Below are 19858 nucleotides of genomic sequence, written 5' to 3'. Positions count from 1 at the left end.
GGCTAAGTCCCAAGTGGTAGAACCGCTTAGGGCACCGGTAGTACCAGTTTGCGGGGCACAACCGGACCAACCAGGCCACCACCGCCCAAGTACCGCATCAAAACAGAAACTAGGCCGGTTGTTGAGCGGTACTCGGCCGGTACAACCGCCAGAGACACCCGCAGTCAATTTTAAGCATTGTGGCGATACAACCGCCTGGGAGCAGCGGTACAACCGCTTGGTTATGACTGGGCTGTTCAACCCCAGGGTATCACCCCTGGGACGGTGGTTGGGTAAGTGCCAGGAGCCAGCGGTACAACTGCTCGAACGAGCGGTACAACCGCTGGGAGAACACAGTAGGCAGTTGAAAAGAGAGGGAGCACTCTCTCACACAAAACATGGAAAGCAACAAATGGGGTGGCAAAAGTGTACGTGCGAGGATTCCCCCAACTCCTTCCAATGTGGATTCTCTCTTAATAGTATAGGTTCCCTACGACCAAAGAGATAAACACGTAGAAAACTCCGTCTTCGATCTTTTCCTTCCAGAGAGAATAGCCAACCGATGAAAGCCTAATCACCGAGAACCTGAAGCACTTAGCACATGATTAGACCATTAAAGGGTTGTCATCATCATCCAAAACACAAAGTAGGGAAATGCCCTTACAATAATATAATAGCGTGGAACAATAAAAAATTATAGATATGTTGGAGACGTATCAGTAGTCGAACGTCTTTGCGATCCAATCACGATCCGTCCACGAACCCCCGATCAAGTGCCGAACGGACGGCACCTCCGAGGTTAGCACACGTGCGGCTCAGCGGCGTCCTCTCCTTCTTGATCCAGCAAGCGAGAGAGAGGAGGTAGATGAGATCTGAACCACGACGGTGTGGTGGTGGTGGTGGCAACATAACTCCGGCAGGGCTTCGCCAAGCGCGTACCGGTGAAACGCGAGAGGAGTTGGGAGAGGCAATGGGCAAGGGTGAAGGGTTGGCTTCCCCCATGCGCCTCCCCCATCTATATATAGGCTAGGGGGCAGGGGAGGGCATCCAAAACCCATCTAGGGCCGGCCACAAGGTTGAAATCCCTTTAAACTTGGAGATAACATCTTATCTCTAGATTCAACCCTTTAAATTTAGAGATAAGACCTTATCTCTAGATTTAAACAACATGTGCCCTAGGGAATGGGGCGGCCAGACTAAGTGGGCTGTAGCCCCACCCCTCGGTCCATGTGGTCCCTTCCTAGGTCGTTGGGCCCCACGGTGGAACCCCCGGAACCTTCTAGAACCTTCCCGGTACAATACCGAAAAAACTGAACTTTTTCCGGAGCCCAAAATATGACTTCCCATATATAAATCTTTACCTCCGGACCATTCCGGAGCTCATCGTGATTTCCCGGATCCCATCAGGACTCCGAACATCCTTCGGAGTTTCCACTATTAATATCTCAATACTACCCTAGCGCTACCGAGCGTTAAGCGTGCAACCCTACGGGTTCGAGAATCATGTAAACATGACTGAGACACCTCTATAGTCAATAACCAATAGCGGGACCTAGATGCCCATATTAGTTCCTACATATTCAACGAAGATCTTATCGATCAAACCTCGATGTCAAGGATTCAGCTAATCCCGTATGTAGTTCCCTTTGTCTATCGGTATGTTACTTGCCGGAGATTCGATAGTCGGTATCTCCATACCTAGTTCAATCTCATTACCGGCAAGTCTCTTTACTCGTTCCATAATACAAGATCCTGTGACTAACTCATTGGTCACATTGCTTGCAAGCTTGTTGTTATGTTGTATTACCGAGTGGGCCCTGAGATACATCTCCGTCATACGGAGTGACAAATCCCAGTCTTGATCCATGCCAACTCAACAGACACCCTCGGCGATACTTGTAGAGCACCTTTATAGTATTCTAGTTACGTTGCAACGTTTGGTACACACAAGGTACTCCTCCGGTGTCAGTGATTTGCATGATCTCATGGTCATAGGAACATATACTTGACATGCAAAAAACGATATCAATAAACTTGACACGATCACATGCTACGTTTATAGTTTGGGTCTTGTCCATCACATCATTCTCCTAATGATGTGATCCCATTATCAAATGACAACTCATGTCCATGGCTAGGAAGCCATAGCCATCTTTGATCAACGAGCTAGTCTAGTAGAGGCTCACTAGGGACACGTTGTTGTCTATGTATCCACACATGTATTTGAGTTTGCGATCAATACAATTCTAGCATGGATATATAATAAACGATTATCGTGAACAAGGAAATATGATAATAACTAATTTATTATTGTCTCTAGGGCATATTTCCAACAGTCTCCCACTTGCACTAGATTCAATAATCTAGTTCACATTGCCATGTGATTAACACTCATAGTTCACATCGCCATGTGACTAACACCCAAAGAGTTTACTAGAGTCAATAACTCTAGTCCACATCACCATGTGATTAACACTCAATGAGTTCTGGGCTTTGATCATGTTATGCTTATGAGAGAGGTTTTAGTCAACAGGTCTGCAACATTCAGATCCGCATGTACTTCGCAGATCTCTATGTCATATTGTAGATGCTGCTACCACGCTTCACTTGGAGCTATTCCAAATGGTTGCTCCACTATATGTATCCGGTTTGCTACTCAGAGTCATCCGGATAGGTGTTAAAGCTTGCATCGACGTAACCCTTTACTCCGAACTCTTTATCACCTCCATAACCGAGACACATTTCCTTATTCCTCCAAGGATAATTTTGACCGCTGTCCAGTGATCCACTCCTGGATCACTCTTGTACCCCCCCTTACCAGACATGTGGCAAGGCACGCATCAGGTGCGGTACACAGCATGGCATACCGTATAGAGCCTATGGCTGAGGCATAGGGGACGACCTTCGTCCTTTTTCTTTCTTCTGCCGACGTCGAGCTTTGAGTCTTACTCAACTTCACACCTTACAACTCAGGCAAGAACTCCTTCTTGGACTGATCCATTTTGAACTTCTTCAAAATCATGTCAAGGTATGTGCCCTATGAAAGTCTTATCAGGCATCTTGATCTATCCCTATAGATCTTGTTGCCCAATATGTAAGCAGCTTTACCCATGTCTTCCTTTGAAAAACTCCTTTCAAACAACCCTTTATGCTTTTCAGAAATTCTACATCATTTCCGATCAACAATAGATGTCGGCATCATCTGCATAGAGCGAGGTGCGCGGGAAAGGGCAACGCCCGCGCAGCCGATGCAAGTCATCGTGGCGGGTGGCAATCTCAAGAATGTGCTCCAGGTGATCGATGGCGAGCATGAAGAGGAGGGGCGACAATGGGTCGCCCTGATGCAGGCAACGGCCATGAGCGAGAGGCTGACCCGGGATCCCACTAAGGATTACTCTGGACGAGGCAGAACACCATAATGCAGCAAGCCAATCTCTGAAACGCAAAGGAAAACCCAACTGCCACAACAGGTCAAACATGTACTCTCAGCTGACATAGCCAAAGGCTTTCTTGATGTCAAGCTTGCACAACAGGGCCAAGTTTTTGTGTGCTAGAGCCTACGAGCATAGTTGCGGACAAAAAAGGAAGTTGTGTGGATGATCCTTGTCTTGATAAAAGCACTCTGAGCTTGGGAGGTGAGCTCGTTCATTAAAGGAGCAAGCCGGGAGGCTATCATCTTGGCAATGATTTTTGCCCAAGCTCTCACACATACATGTATACTTGCTTCCTAATTGTCCTCTTGTCATAGGAAATTAGTACATTGAATTGATTTGCCCCTCCTAACATTACATGAGACGATTAGCCCCCTTTTATCTTGAATTTCTAGTTTCTTTTAGCAAAACACAATATGAAAGAAGACACATATACCACCGTTGTAAAGAGAAGAAGAAGAAAATGGGACAAACCACTTAAACAATGGCTCGCTCGTCAAACTCTAACTCCACTAGCTCCACACAAACACTATAAAGCATCACCACACATACTCAAATAGAGTTGAGAGGCTCTTGTTCATTGAGTCACTACCCCCAACGTCATGCATGGTAGCGTCATGCCAAATAGAAATCTTGAAAGTCTAGAACTAAAAACATATCCAACATGTTGCCTCTTCCACCTATTGGGGTCAGAATAACCACGAGGGGCAACAAATAGAATCAATATGAGGGTGAAAAACTAACTTCATGGCGATGCCCTTGATGACCACATACAAACAGTCTGATTTTATCGATGAACTAAGCAAACTAAATTAAATTAAAGGAATATAAATAATTATGAAAATAATCCAATAAATGAAAATATACATCAACATAGGCGCTCATAGGGGTAGGGTGTGCGTGTGTGCGTTTATAAGGGTGAGTGTATGCACCTGTATATGAGCGCTTGCATCTGTACTGTGTTCAAAAAACATTCATGTGAGACATCGTCCCTTTATCCAAACCTTTTTCACATCTCGACTTTCATAGGATTTGGTAGATAAGATCAACATGCGCATCTTGGATTTTCCTAAATGACTTCGAAGAACATGCATGAGTTGCCCACTATGGAATCGTAAGATCGTTGGGGCTCTCCCTTTGAATTGCAGGTCATCAAACCGCCTTTATGTTACCGTGGCGTCAAGGAAGATGACCAAAAGCACAACAATAGTGAATGAAGATGGCAAAGCAAGCCTGATTACTCGGTCCTCGACGGGGAATTGCTCTATTAGGGGATGGTTTGGGCTCATTTTGCTTCCCGAGGGGTTGTTGATGTCTAAATGTTTTTCTGTCGGGGTTTTGTGGGTCTACTCTTGAAATAGCCTTTGCCCCACTTCTTTATCTTTATCTAATATTAAAGGGAGGATTATTTCTCCACTTTTTTCATCATCAGGTCCTTTCCTAAGTTTTTTGGTCCGTCATCTGCACCGGATTTTCGTCCGTCCCTCGTGCGTAGAGCGTGTACGAAATAGGACGACGTTAGAGTGCGTACGAAATAGAAAAAAGAAAATGGGACAAACCACTTAAACAATGGCTCGCTCGTCAAACTCTAACTCCGCTAGCTCCACACAAACACTATAAAGCATCACCACACATACTCAAATAGAGTTGAGAGGCTCTTGTTCATTGAGTCACTACCCCCAACGTCATGCATGGTAGCGTCATGCCAAATAGAAATCTTGAAAGTCTAGAACTAAAAACATATCCAACATGTTGCCTCTTCCACCTATTGGGGTCAGAATAACCACGAGGGGCAACAAATAGAATCAATATGAGGGTGAAAAACTAACTTCATGGCGATGCCCTTGATGACCACATACAAACAGTCTGATTTTATCGATGAACTAAGCAAACTAAATTAAATTAAAGGAATATAAATAATTATGAAAATAATCCAATAAATGAAAATATACATCAACATAGGCGCTCATAGGGGTAGGGTGTGCGTGTGTGCGTTTATAGGGTGAGTGTATGCACCTGTATATGAGCGCTTGCATCTGTACTGTGTTCAAAAAACATTCATGTGAGACGTCGTCCCTTTATCCAAACCTTTTTCACATCTCGACTTTCATAGGATTTGGTAGATAAGATCAACATGCGCATCTTGGATTTTCCTAAATGACTTCGAAGAACATGCATGAGTTGCCCACTATGGAATCGTAAGATCGTTGGGGCTCTCCCTTTGAATTGCAGGTCATCAAACCGCCTTTATGTTACCGTGGCGTCAAGGAAGATGACCAAAAGCACAACAATAGTGAATGAAGATGGCAAAGCAAGCCTGATTACTCGGTCCTCGACGGGGAATTGCTCTATTAGGGGATGGTTTGGGCTCATTTTGCTTCCCGAGGGGTTGTTGATGTCCAAATGTTTTTCTGTCGGGGTTTTGTGGGTCTGCTCTTGAAATAGCCTTTGCCCCACTTCTTTATCTTTATCTAATATTAAAGGGAGGATTGTTTCTCCACTTTTTTCATCATCAGGTCCTTTCCTAAGTTTTTTGGTCCGTCATCTGCACCGGATTTTCGTCCGTCCCTCGTGCGTAGAGCGTGTACGAAATAGCCTTTGCCCCACTTCTTTATCTTTATCTAATATTAAAGGGAGGATTGTTTCTCCACTTTTTTCATCATCAGGTCCTTTCCTAAGTTTTTTGGTCCGTCATCTGCACCGGATTTTCGTCCGTCCCTCGTGCGTAGAGCGTGTACGAAATAGGACGACGTTAGAGTGCGTACGAAATAGAAAAAAGAAAAACGAAGCGTGGTGGGAGTCGAACTCCAGACCTTCCAATTTGCCACTATGACCATAACCAGTTGGGCTAGCGCTCAATTGCAATGAAAGCTAGAGTTAGGCCGTTTTAATGCAAACAAATTTATGGACCCTCTATCCCGCACATGGGCCGATGTTGGGCCTGGTCTGCAGCAAAAAATATTTATTCCTGCAGGAAGGACAAACCCAACTGAGTTGACTTACAATTATGTTAGAAAAACATGCACGTTTCTAAATTAATTAGTCCGCATCGCTTTTTTACATCAAATCCCGCCAATTTATATACACAGTGTGTTGTACCAGAATCAGCAAGCAGCAATCAGAGGATCAGATATGGACTCAGATTTAAGGACGAGGAACACGCATGGTCTGCGCACATATACACACGCAAAAAGAGTTCAGGCCGGGGCCGTGTGTGTATGAGGAGCGATTGAATCGTGGAGCTTATAAAATGAACAAGCATGGAATTATAGGCACACAAGTTTGCTGCTGAGTATGATTTCAAATTATTAAAAGTCTATACAACATCAGAACACTTCTTACTTACAGATTTGGCTAATTATTGTGATTTTATATTATCATATGAAATGTTATTTTATCTGATGAACAGTAATAGCATTCCATGCCTAAAATCATAGTTTGGGAATCTATCTCTTTGCTATCTCATTTTCCCTTTGTTGAAGAGACAATCGATCACCCCCGCTCTATTGTATAGTTTTTTCATGCATGTCATTACATGAATGTTTAGTTATATATTTGATAATTTACGTAGAAACCTATTTTTTTAATGTATGAACTTTGCACACTCTACACCAGGTGTGAGGGAATATTTGACCCGCAAAAAAAAGGTATAAGGGAATATTTACATTTCTAAAGGGCCAGTGCATTGTGGTAAAATTTTCCATTAAAGTTATTGTCAAATTTTATTTTGTATTCAATAGTGGCTTAAGCAATCTCATAAAGCTATTGTAGATGTGCCTTGGAACTCCTACAATACTCAGACGGTTTTTCGAGATTGCTACCCGGTAGAGACATTTACCAACCACCCTCAGACAAAAAGAAAACTGAAATAGTGGAAATTTAAACATTTCTTACAACATGAGCCAACCTCCATGGTTCAATATCCAATCAAGATGAGCAACTACAGCTAACATGAACTTCTTATAGAGTCATCGAAAGATCACGCGGTAGGGAAAGATAGTCATTCTAAGATGATGCAGAACACAAAGAGACATACATGTAGGGTGGAGGAAGGAGTAACTCAACAGTAAAAAAGGTTGGCATTGTCGCTTGATGTACGTGATAGTAAAAAATATATGTGATACACACAATTGATATCGAACCATAGATTATGTATCCTAAAGATATGTCACACAAAATTGGTATTGTATAGAATATGCATGCCCCGTTGCAACGCACCGGCATTTGTGCTAGTTATAAATAAGGCCAACATCACGTCCATACAAAAGTGGAAAGTTCAACAATAAAGAGGATCCTGCTGGATAAGCATACAAGAAATAGAGAAAAGACCACCAAGTGGCCACATACGCATGGGGCCTATTGTCCACCGTACCTGAACCCCATGAAACTCCGTAAAAGTGTGTACAGATTGGATATGATTCCCACAAAGCCCATCGAGCCCAGTAACCAAACTCTGAATCCCCATGAATCCACGCACAGTCACACTTCACATTCATAGGTTGCTTGTGACCACTACTTCCTTTTCCCTCCCTTTCCCATGCATGATGCCTAGTCATCTCAAGCTATGGCATTGACCCTGCCACATTGCTCATCGCCTCCATAGTCCACCCTCACCAAGGAGCAACCCAAGCCCCGGTCGACGTTTTCATCCCGCTGCCACTGTTTTTTGGCTTTCGGCCTCAAGCCTTCAGGCTTACACATATAATACATCACTAGGTGGTTCTGACAGCCGGTGCGGGTCTCCTCACGAGGAACAAATAGCTGTCAAGGGTCCGGGACGAGAAGAAAACAACCCTGACGCTGAGATACGAGGTGGGTAACAGGAGCGCTTTTGCTCCACGGGGACGGGCCGAGGATGTCCGTGTTGACATCTTAAATAGTAAAACAAGAGCACTATACAACATGACAATCACAGTAACACCAATAATATTATCGCTGTCAAGACACCCTTTTATTTTTTGCGGGTATAAGACACTCATGAACATCCGTTGAACGTAAGTCGTTAAACCATCATGCCAAAACACGAATGCCACATGACACAATTTTACAACAATTGGATAACTCCACATGACCACAATTACAGAAGACAAAGGGAAACATCAAAATAATGAGAAACTGAGATCAGATCAGGCTAGGACAAACACCATCACACCACCAGGTGTCACGCACACACACGCAGCAGAGGCTAGCACAGGGCAGAGGAGGACAGCAAGCAGCAGCATTCTCGCCGGATCTGATGGTGGTTTGCCTCCTCGCCATTGTCGCTCTACCTCGCTTTGCTGGTGCCGGGAGGGCGTGCCGGGGCAGGGCAAGGAGAGGAAACAATGCCACCGGCCAATTCTTCGCCGCGCCGGCGCGCTGGCCGCTGGGGCGCTGCCGGCCGCCGCCGCCACGCGCGTGTTTGGGGATCGCAAGCGAGGCCTTTCTCGGGAGTGTGGGCCGGGCCGAGTAAACGGCCCGAAACCCAAAGCCCTGGACGGCGATGGTGTCAGGCACCTTCAAATACCCGCCTTCGCGTTGGCGCCCGGCGTAACCGCCTCAACCAACAGCCAACAGAGCTCGCCGGAGCCCCAAGAAAACCCTCCTCTCTCCACCGCGCAGCAGCGCCCACCGCCGGCGACCGATGGACAAGTTCCACGACAGGCAGCACGTGCGGCTGCGGAGCGGCGTGCACGGCACGTACCTCCACGCCAACGACGACGGGCGGAGCGTCTCCCTCCGCCGGCGCCGCGCGACGCTGGAGACGGCGTGGACGGTGCACATCTACCAAGGCACGTACCTGCTCCTCCACAGCGCCGCCTACGGCCGATACCTTGCCGCCACGGCCACGCGGGCGCCGCTCGCGCTCGGCCACCTCGGCTTCCGCGCCGAGCTGCGGGACTACGACCAGCCGGAGGTGGAGGCCATCATGTGGCGGGCCGTCGAGGCGGGTTCCAGCGGGGACTTCATGCTCCGCAACGCCGGCGGCCGCTACCTCCGCGCCAATGGCAGGCACCTCCCCTGGAACACCCGCGTCAGCGTCGACGACGCCAACAACACCAGCACCATGATGTGCTGGACCCTCCAGACCGTCCCCTCCAGAATGGATGTGCCTATCCCTCATTATCCTGTTCGCGTGAGTTCTTCATACTTTCATTAGTTGGAGAGCAATTTCTGGTTCTGTTCTTGCCGTTGCTCCGTTTCTTGACTTCTTGCGCCCTCGAGATCACAGTTCCTGAACGCATTTGTGATTTCTTGACTTCTCGTCCTGCTTCTTGAGTACATAACCAAGCTTCTTTGCGACTCCTGCAGCCCCCCGGCGACTGGTTCGGGCTCAGGCCGGGGGTGTGGCGGACAATCCGGTTCGTGCGGGCGAACGAAGAGGGGTTCTACGCCGAGGAGGAAGGCTGGGATGCCTTCCCTTTCAGGGGGAGGTCCGTGCACCATTTGAGGGACGAGCTGTCCACCCGCGTCAACCTGCACATCTTCGACCTCGTCGCATGCGTCCGAGCGGGCCGCTACGGGAGGCCGACGCCGCTCGTCGCCAACCTGCCCCATGGCGGCTCCGGGGAAACCCTCGAGATCGTCGTCGTCCAGTGCGGGACTCCTGGTGAGAGCCTACCTCTCCATGTCCTAATTCCTAAGTTCCTAATCATCTTGATTAAATTTGTTAGGCACAATGAACAGATTTTGGTGTCGATTTCCTGAATGTCCATGATCGGCTTGTGCTTGAGAAACAGTTTACTGAAACTGCTAAAGTCTGAGAAACTGTTTACTGAAATTGTTAGTAATAGTTAACTGAATCTGCTGTGGTCTGAAACTTTTTTTTGGGGGGGTGTCTGAAACTGTTGGGAGTTGGCAATTGTCTGCGACTGCTGTAGTCTTGTACGTACTACACAAGTAAAGATGCTCTATATATGGCTAGCTAGTTATTGTGGGGAACAAATCATTTCACAAGTAACATGCTTCCACTCAACCTTGATGTGGAAAGTGTTTTCCATACTTGATTCAGATATGGAAAGTGCTGGTTACAGTCAAACTTGATTCAGACAATTCAGTTCCTCTATTTGGTCCTATTCGCCGCCAGTAATGCTTTTCTTTTTTGTAAAGCCAGTACGATTACGGAACTTAAAATGCCAAATCAGTTGATTCATCTCTTATTTCAGCCTTAACGAAAAAGATTTAGCCCATTTTCCCTGTGTTGAATAACCTGTGAACAAATTTTGGTTCCTACACTACTTTTGATATTTAGATTGTTGGTCTGCTTCCTAGTGATCTTTTGCGCAGATGTTAGATTAGATATTGCTTACTGCATGAACATGATATTTACAGTCTTAAGATGCAAAAGAAATATTTAGAGTCTTGCTTTAGTGAGTGCTAGTCTGATCATGCTTGGAAAAAAGGATATTATGATAGGCACTTTTCTGAAACTGATGTAGTCCTGTAGAAAGGTAAAAGTAGTTGAATGGGAATAGTAGGTGCCAATGCCATGTGGATTTATCAGTCTGTGTACACATGGTAAAAGATTGTCTGAACTCTGAAGCTAGTCGAAACTACTGGTTCCACATTTCTTTTCTTGATTCAGATAATTCAGTTCGTCCTTTTCGTAACATCTTGCCGCTATTAGAAATTATGGAACCCAAAAAAGCCAAATCAAGTTCAGTCATCTCGTTTCATCTTTGCAGAGAAGATACTAAGTTTCTAACCTGTTAGCAAAATTCAGATAGTATCCTACAATAGATAGTGCATAAAAGCTTAGCTCCTTGCAAATTATATTGTCATTTATATTGTTACTGATTAATGGTCTGATGCCTAACTGACTCATTATTTCTGCTTATTCAGTCTATGGTAGGCTGCGATACCCGGATGTCCACGCAGAGTAGAGAAAGGTCGGAACAGGAGTCCTGAGAGTTCACCTCCTCAGAATTTTGGCCCGGCACAATGACAGCAGAGCTAGATGCCTACTTTTACATATAGATAGAAATAGGTCGAGAAAACTTATGAGCTCTTGTGTTTCTTCTGCTAACTAAAACTTGCTCCGTTTTGTCGACGAGACAGGGGGGAACCTGTCTGTTATGGCCTCACGGTTCTATGATTCAGAACTTCTGAAATCGTTGCCTCCAGCCATGGAGTATCGTTTTTCTGGCATTCATCTCTGTGGTGCTTCCCGAATGAAGCATTTACCTGTAGGGGTTCTTGCGATGGGTTGATGATCTTTCATTTCTTTTTTGGATGATGATGCACCAAGTATAAATGAAAAGGCAGTGGTTCTTGCCAGTAATGAGTTGATGATCTTGTGTTTCTGCTAGGCTATGAACTTACTAAAACTGCAAAATGTAGCGGCTTTCTGTGAGCTGCTGATCGTGCTTCTAGTTGTGCTGTTTTGAGTGTCGGCAATGGAGTAGGAAAAAGAATTTGTAACGTATGAACAAAATTCAGATTTTATACAGCAGCACTACAAGAATGAAAACTGCACATTACATTGTTTTCAGGATTTGAACATAAGCTGCCTTCTTTTTCTTTCACTGTTTTGTTTGAGCAGTTCACCGTTTCCAGCTGCATTTCTCTTAGATGAAGCATCTGAAACATTGATTTGGTGGCTCTTGCTGTGAGAGTTGAGCACTTGGTGTCCCCCTTTCTAATCCTGTTTGTTGGTTATGTGCAACAGCTGGTCCTTTTGTGGTATTCTATTTAGCAATTTACTCTTAAGAAGATTCATCGTAGTTCAGAGAGGTTTATTACCAAATATAAATATTCACAGGGTTTAACAAGATTCACCAAAATGAAGCTGTAAGCTTTGCTCTTGAGTGAATTGCAGAAAACCACCACATTTGGTGCTTCGTTTGCGGAAAACCATCGGGTCACTAATTTTTTGCAAAGATCACCGCGGATTCGGTAAACTTGTTGCAAATAACACTAATCGAGTGATTTGCTGCGTTTGATCACTTTCTGACAAGTGGGGCTGGGTTGTAAGGAGCTGACTTGGCAAAACAATTGCATACACACCCCTGAATCTAAAAAACAAACTCAATCAGATCCATGTGCACAAACTGCAAGGACCGAATCGACCAAACCCGCCGGGATGCCGCGCCCTGGCCGGAGCTGTTACGCGGGGGAGGAGGGACGCTGGTGCGCCGGGTGCTCGGCTGAGGGAGGCCGTCCCTTCCTGGCGCTCGTGGGCGGGATGGAGGATGGAAGGGGGGACGGCTGAGGGTGGGATACCTGCCACCGGTGAACCTGCCGGGATCTCGAGCTCCCTCTCACCTTCGTCTCTGTGGATGGAAGGGTGACCGCGCCGGAGCTAGAGCCGCCGTCGTCGCAAGGAAGAGCCTCTGACCCACCGGCGTGTGTGGATCCGTGCTCCCGGCCCTCCTGCACCTCGCCCCAACCAGATCCTGGCTGCTCCTCCGCCGGCTTCGTGCCCTTTTGCTCGCCCCTGCCTCGACAGCATTGTTGGAAATATGCCCTAGAGGCAATAATAAATGGTTATTATTATATTTCTTTGTTCGTGATAATTGTCTATTATTCATGCTATAATTGTATTGTCCGGAAATCGTAATACATGTGTGAATACATAGACTACAACGTGTCCCTAGTAAGCCTCTAGTTGACTAGCTCATTGATCAACAGATAGTCATGGTTTCCTGACTATGGACATTGGATGTCATTGATAACGGGATCACATCATTAGGAGAATGATGTGATGGACAAGACCCAATCCTAAGCATAGCATAAAAGATCGTGTAGTTTCGTTTGCTAGAGCTTTTCCAATGTCAAGTATCTTTTCCTTAGACCATGAGATCGTGCAACTCCCGGATACCGTAGGAGTGCTTTGGGTGTGCCAAACGTCACAACGTAACTGGGTGACTATAAAGGTGCACTACGGGTATCTCCGAAAGTGTCTGTTGGGTTGGCACGGATCGAGACTGGGATTTGTCACTCCGTGTGACGGAGAGGTATCTCTGGGCCCACTCGGTAATGCATCATCATAATGAGCTCAATGTGACTAAGGCGTTAGTCACCGGATCATGCATTGCGGTACGAGTAAAGAGACTTGCCGGTAACGAGATTGAACAAGGTATTGGGATACCGACGATCGAATCTCGGGCAAGTAACATACCGATTGACAAAGGGAATTGCATACTGGATTGATTGAATCCTCGACACCGTGGTTCATCCGATGAGATCATCGTGGAACATGTGGGAGCCAACATGGGTATCCAGATCCCGCTGTTGGTTATTGACCGGAGAGGCGTCTCGGTCATGTCTGCATGTCTCCCGAACCCGTAGGGTCTACACACTTAAGGTTCGGTGACGCTAGGGTTGTAGAGATATGTGTATGCGGAAACCCGAAAGTTGTTCGGAGTCCCGGATGAGATCCCGGACGTCACGAGAGGTTCCGGAATGGTCCGGAGGTGAAGTATTATATATAGGAAGTCAAGTTTCGGCCACCGGGAAAGTTTCGGGGGTTACCGGTATTGTACCGGGACCACCGGAAGGGTCCCGGGGGTCCACCGGGTGGGGCCACCTATCCCGGAGGGGCCCATGGGCTGAAGTGGGAAGGGAACCAGCCCCTAGTGGGCTGGGCGCCCCCCCATGGGCCTCCCCCCATGCGCCTAGGGTTGGGAACCCTAGGGTGGGGGGGCTTCCCACTTGCCTTGGGGGGCAAGGCACCCCTTCCCCCCTTTGGCCGCCCCCCCCTTGAGATCCCATCTCCAGGGCCGGCGCCCCCCCCCAAGGGGCCTATATAAAGGGGGGAGGGAGGGCAGTAGGAGAACAGCCTTGGGCGCCTCCCTCCTCCCCTGCAACACCTCTCTCTCTCGCAGAAGCTCGGCGAAGCCCTGCCGGAGACCCTCTACATCCACCACCACGCCGTCGTGCTGTTGGATCTCCATCAACCTCTCATTTCCCCTTGCTGGATCAAGTAGGTGGAGACGTCGCTGCACCGTACGTGTGTTGAACGCGGAGGTGCCGTCCGTTCGGCACTCGGTCATCGGTGATTTGGATCACGGCGAGTACGACTCCGTCATCCACGTTCATTGGAACGCTTCCGCTCACGATCTACAAGGGTATGTAGATGCACTCCTTTCCCCTCGTTGCTAGTATACTCCATAGATGCATCTTGGTGAACGTAGGAAAATTTTAAATTATGCTACGATTCCCAACAGTGGCATCATGAGCCAGGCCTATGTGTAGTTACTATGCACGAGTAGAACACAAAGCAGTTGTGGGCGTTGATGTTGCCAATTCTTCTTGCCGCTACTAGTCGTTTCTTGTTTCGGCGGCATTGTAGGATGAAGCGGCCCGGACCGACCTTACACGTACGCTTACGTGAGACAGGTTCCACCGACTGACATGCACTAGTTGCATAAGGTGGCTAGCGGGTGTCTGTCTCTCCTACTTTAGTCGGAACAGATTCGATGAAAAGGGTCCTTATGAAGGGTAAATAGAAATTGGCAAATCACGTTGTGGTCTTACGTAGGTAAGAAACGTTCTTGCTAGAAACCTACAAACCACGTAAAAACTTGCAACAACAATTAGAGGACGTCTAACTTGTTTTTGCAGCAAGTGCTATGTGATGTGATATGGCCAGAAGATGTGATGAATGATATATGTGATGTATGAGATTGATCATATTCTTGTAATAGGAATCACGACTTGCATGTCGATGAGTATGACAACCGGCAGGAGCCATAGGAGTTGTCTTTATTATTTTGTATGACCTGCGTGTCATTGAATAACGCCATGTAATTTACTTTACTTTGTTGCTAAACGCGTTAGCCATAGAAGTAGAGTAATCGTTGGCGTGACAACTTCATGAAGACACAATGATGGAGATCATGGTGTCATGCCGGTGACGAAGATGATCATGGTGCCCCGAAGATGGAGATCAAAGGAGCATAATGATATTGGCCATATCATGTCACTATTTGATTGCATGTGATGTTTATCATGTTTTTGCATCTTATTTGCTTAGAACGACGGTAGTAAGTAAGATGATCCCTTATAATAATTTCAAGAAAGTGTTCACCCTAACTGTGCACCGTTGCGAAGGTTCGTTGTTTCGAAGCACCACGTGATGATCGGGTGTGATAGATTCTAACGTTCGAATACAACGGGTGTTGACGAGCCTAGCATGTACAGACATGGCCTCGGAACACACGCAATACACTTAGGTTCACTTGACGAGCCTAGCATGTATAGACATGGCCTCGGAACACGGAGGACCGAAAGGTCGAGCATGAGTCGTATAGAAGATACGATCAACATGGAAATGTTCACCGATCTTGACTAGTCCGTCTCACGTGATGATCGGACACGGCCTAGTCGAATTCGGATCATGTTTCACTTAGATGACTAGAGGGATGTCTATCTGAGTGGGAGTTCATTAAATAATTTGATTATATGAACTTAATTATCATGAACTTAGTCTAAATCTTTACACTATGTATTGTAGATCAAATGGCCCACGTTGTCCTCAATTTCAACGCGTTCCTAGAGAAAACCAAGCTGAAAGATGATGGCAGCAACTATACGGACTGGGTCCGGAACCTGAGGATCATCCTCATAGCAGCCAAGAAAGATTATGTCTTAGAAGCACCGCTAGGTGAAGCACCAATCCCTGAGAACCAAGACGTTATGAACGCTTGGCAGCAGCGTGCTGATGATTACTCCCTCATTCAGTGCGGCATGCTTTACAGCTTAGAACCGGGTCTCCAAAAGCGTTTTGAGAAACATGGAGCATATGAGATGTTCGAGGAGCTGAAACTGGTTTTTCAAGCTCATGCCCGGGTCGAGAGATATGATGTCTCCGACAAGTTCTTCAGCTGTAAAATGGAGGAGAACAGTTCTGTTAGTGAGCACATACTCAGAATGTCTGGGTTGCACAACCGCTTGTCTCAGCTGGGAGTTAATCTCCCGGATGACGCGGTCATTGACAGAATCCTCCAGTCGCTTCCACCAAGCTACAAGAGCTTTGTGATGAACTACAATATGCAGGGGATGGAAAAGACCATTCCCGAGGTATATTCAATGCTGAAATCAGCTGAGGTAGAGATCAGAAAAGAACATCAAGTGTTGATGGTGAATAAAACCACTAAGTTCAAGAAGGGCAAGGGTAAGAAGAACTTCAAGAAGGACGGCAAGGGAGTTGCCGCGCCCGGTAAGCCAGTTACCAGGAAGAAGTCAAAGAATGGACCCAAACCCGAGACTGAGTGCTTTTATTGCAAGGGAAGTGGTCACTGGAAGCGGAACTGCCCCAAATACTTAGCGGACAAGAAGAAGGCCGGCAACACCCAAGGTATATGTGATATACTAGTAATTGATGTGTACCTTACCAGTACTCGTAGTAGCTCCTGGGTATTTGATACCGGTGCGGTTGCTCATATTTGTAACTCAAAGCAGGAACTACGGAATAAACGGAGACTGGCGAAGGACGAGGTGACGATGCGCGTCAGGAATGGTTCCAAGGTCGATGTGATCGCCGTTGGCACGCTACCTCTGCATCTCCCTACGGGATTAGTTTTAAACCTCAATAATTGTTATTTAGTGCCAGCTTTGAGCATGAACATTGTATCTGGATCTCGTTTAATTCGAGATGGCTACTCATTTAAATCCGAGAATAATGATTGTTCTATTTATTTGAGAGATATGTTTTATGGTCATGCCCCGCTGGTCAATGGTTTATTCTTGATGAATCTCGAACGTGATGTTACACATGTTCATAGTGTGAATACCAAAAGATGTAAAGTTGATAATGATAGTCCCACATATCTGTGGCACTGCCGCCTTGGTCACATTGGTGTCAAGCGCATGAAGAAGCTCCATGCAGATGGACTTTTGGAGTCTCTTGATTACGAATCATTTGACACGTGCGAACCATGCCTCATGGGTAAGATGACCAAGACTCCGTTCTCCGGAACAATGGAGCGAGCAACCAACTTATTGGAAATCATACATACCGATGTGTGCGGTCCAATGAGTGTTGAGGCTCGCGGAGGATATCGTTATGTTCTCACTCTCACTGATGATTTAAGTACATATGGGTATGTCTACCTAATAAAACACAAGTCTGAAACCTTTGAAAAGTTCAAGGAATTTCAGAGTGAAGTTGAGAATCAACGTGACAGGAAAATAAAATTCTTACGATCAGATCGTGGTGGAGAATATTTAAGTCACGAATTTGGTACACACTTAAGGAAATGTGGAATAGTTTCACAATTCACGCCGCCTGGAACACCTCAGAGAAATGGTGTGTCCGAACATCGTAATCGCACTCTATTGGATATGGTGCGATCTATGATGTCTCTTACTGATTTACCGCTCTCATTTTGGGCCTATGCTTTAGAGACTGCCGCATTCACTTTAAATAGGGCTCCGTCTAAATCCGTTGAGACGACACCGTATGAATTATGGTTTGGGAAGAAACCTAAGCTGTCGTTTCTAAAAGTTTGGGGATGCGATGCTTATGTCAAGAAACTTCAACCTGAAAAGCTCGAACCCAAGTCGGAAAAATGCGTCTTCATAGGATACCCCAAGGAAACTATTGGGTATACCTTCTACCTCAGATCCGAAGGCAAGATCTTCATTGCCAAGAACGGGTCCTTTCTAGAGAAGGAGTTTCTCTCGAATGAATTGAGTGGGAGGAAAGTGGAACTTGATGAGGTGATAGTCACCCCTTCCGAACCGGAAAGTAGCGCAGCGCGGGAAAATGTTCCTGTGGTGCCTACACCAACTGGGAAGGAAGTTAATGATGATGATCATGAAGCTTCGGATCAAGTTACTGAACTTCGTAGGTCCACAAGGACACGTTCCGCACCAGAGTGATACGGCAACCCTGTCCTGGAAATCATGTTGTTAGACAACGGTGAACCTTCGAACTATGAAGAAGCGATGGCGGGCCCGGATTTCGATAAATGGCTAGAAGCCATGAAATCCGAGATAGAATCCATGTATGAAAACAAAGTATGGAATTTGACTGACTTGCCCGATGATCGGCGAGCCATAGAAAACAAATGGATCTTTAAGAAGAAGATGGACGTGGATGGTAATGTGACCATCTATAAGGCTCGACTTGTCGCTAAGGGTTATCGACAAGTTCAAGGGGTTGACTACGATGAGACTTTCTCACCCGTAGCGAAGCTGAAGTCCGTCCGAATCATGTTAGCAATTGCCGCATACTATGATTATGAGATATGGCAGATGGACGTCAAAACGGCATTCCTTAATGGCTTCCTTAAGGAAGAGTTGTATATGATGCAGCCAGAAGGTTTTGTCGATCCTAAGAATGCTAACAAAGTATGCAAGCTCCAGCGCTCAATCTATGGGCTGGTGCAAGCATCTCGGAGTTGGAACATTCGCTTTGATGAGATGATCAAAGCGTTTGGGTTTACACAGACTTATGGAGAAGCCTGTGTTTACAAGAAAGTGAGTGGGAGCTCTGTAGCATTTCTCATATTATATGTGGATGACATATTATTGATGGGAAATGATATAGAATTCTTGGAAAGTATAAAGGCCTATTTGAATAAGTGTTTTTCAATGAAGGACCTTGGAGAAGCTGCTTATATATTAGGCATCAAGATCTATAGAGATAGATCAAGACGCCTCATTGGTCTTTCACAGAGTACATACCTTGACAAGATATTGAAGAAGTTCAGTATGGATCAGTCCAAGAAGGGGTTCTTGCCTGTATTGCAAGGTGTGCAATTGAGCACAGCTCAATGCCCGACCACGACAGAAGATATAGAAAAGATGAGTGTCATCCCCTATGCCTCGGCCATAGGGTCTATTATGTATGCCATGCTGTGTACCAGACCTAATGTAAACCTTGCCGTAAGTTTGGTAGGAAGGTACCAAAGTAATCCCGGCATGGAACACTGGACAGCGGTCAAGAATATCCTGAAGTACCTGAAGAGGACTAAGGATATGTTTCTCGTTTATGGAGGTGACGAAGAGCTCGTCGTAAAGGGTTACGTCGACGCTAGCTTCGACACAGATCTGGATGACTCAAAGTCACAAACCGGATACGTGTATATTTTGAATGGAGGAGCAGTAAGCTGGTGCAGTTGCAAGCAAAGCGTCGTGGCGGGATCTACATGTGAAGCGGAGTACATGGCAGCCTCGGAGGCAGCGTAGGAAGCAGTCTGGATGAAGGAGTTCATTACCGACCTAGGGGTGATTCCCAATGCGTCGGGCCCGATGACTCTCTTCTGTGACAACACTGGAGCCATTGCCCTTGCGAAGGAGCCCAGGTTTCACAGGAAGACCAGGCATATCAAGCGTCGCTTCAACTCCATTCGTGAAAGTGTTCAAAATGGAGACATAGATATTTGTAAAGTACATACGGACCTGAATGTAGCAGATCCGTTGACTAAACCTCTCCCTAGGGCAAAACATGATCAACACCAGGACGCAATGGGTGTTCGATTCATCACAATGTAACTAGATTATTGACTCTAGTGCAAGTG

The 19858-nt window shown here is 46.2% G+C and overlaps 1 protein-coding gene across 1 annotated transcript; it reads left to right on the top strand.

Moving 5' to 3' along the window:
• The first annotated feature begins 9033 nt into the window (after window positions 1–9033).
• LOC109742095 (uncharacterized) lies at window positions 9034–10153 on the top strand. The gene is made up of 3 exons (XM_073503720.1): window positions 9034–9525; window positions 9702–9999; window positions 10077–10153. Exons 1-3 carry the CDS (start codon window positions 9034–9036, stop codon window positions 10151–10153), a joined length of 867 nt encoding a protein of 288 aa, XP_073359821.1.
• Window positions 10154–19858: the final 9705 nt, after the last annotated feature.

This window comes from Aegilops tauschii, chromosome 7 (genome assembly GCF_002575655.3).
Source record: "Aegilops tauschii subsp. strangulata cultivar AL8/78 chromosome 7, Aet v6.0, whole genome shotgun sequence".
Classification (NCBI taxonomy): Eukaryota; Viridiplantae; Streptophyta; class Magnoliopsida; order Poales; family Poaceae; genus Aegilops; species Aegilops tauschii.
Note: the sequence above shows the minus strand (reverse complement) of the source record. Positions and strands in the feature narration are given on the sequence as shown.

What these genes read in the sequence shown, in the direction of transcription:
- LOC109742095 (XM_073503720.1), top strand. Translation starts at nt 9,034, where the DNA reads ATGGACAAGTTCCACGACAGGCAGCACGTGCGGCTGCGGAGCGGCGTG. An exon ending in TCCCTCATTATCCTGTTCGC is followed by an intron (nt 9,526 to 9,701) that starts GTGAGTTCTTCA and finishes CGACTCCTGCAG; the next exon opens with CCCCCCGGCGACTGGTTCGG. An exon ending in CGTCCAGTGCGGGACTCCTG is followed by an intron (nt 10,000 to 10,076) that starts GTGAGAGCCTAC and finishes CACAATGAACAG; the next exon opens with ATTTTGGTGTCGATTTCCTG.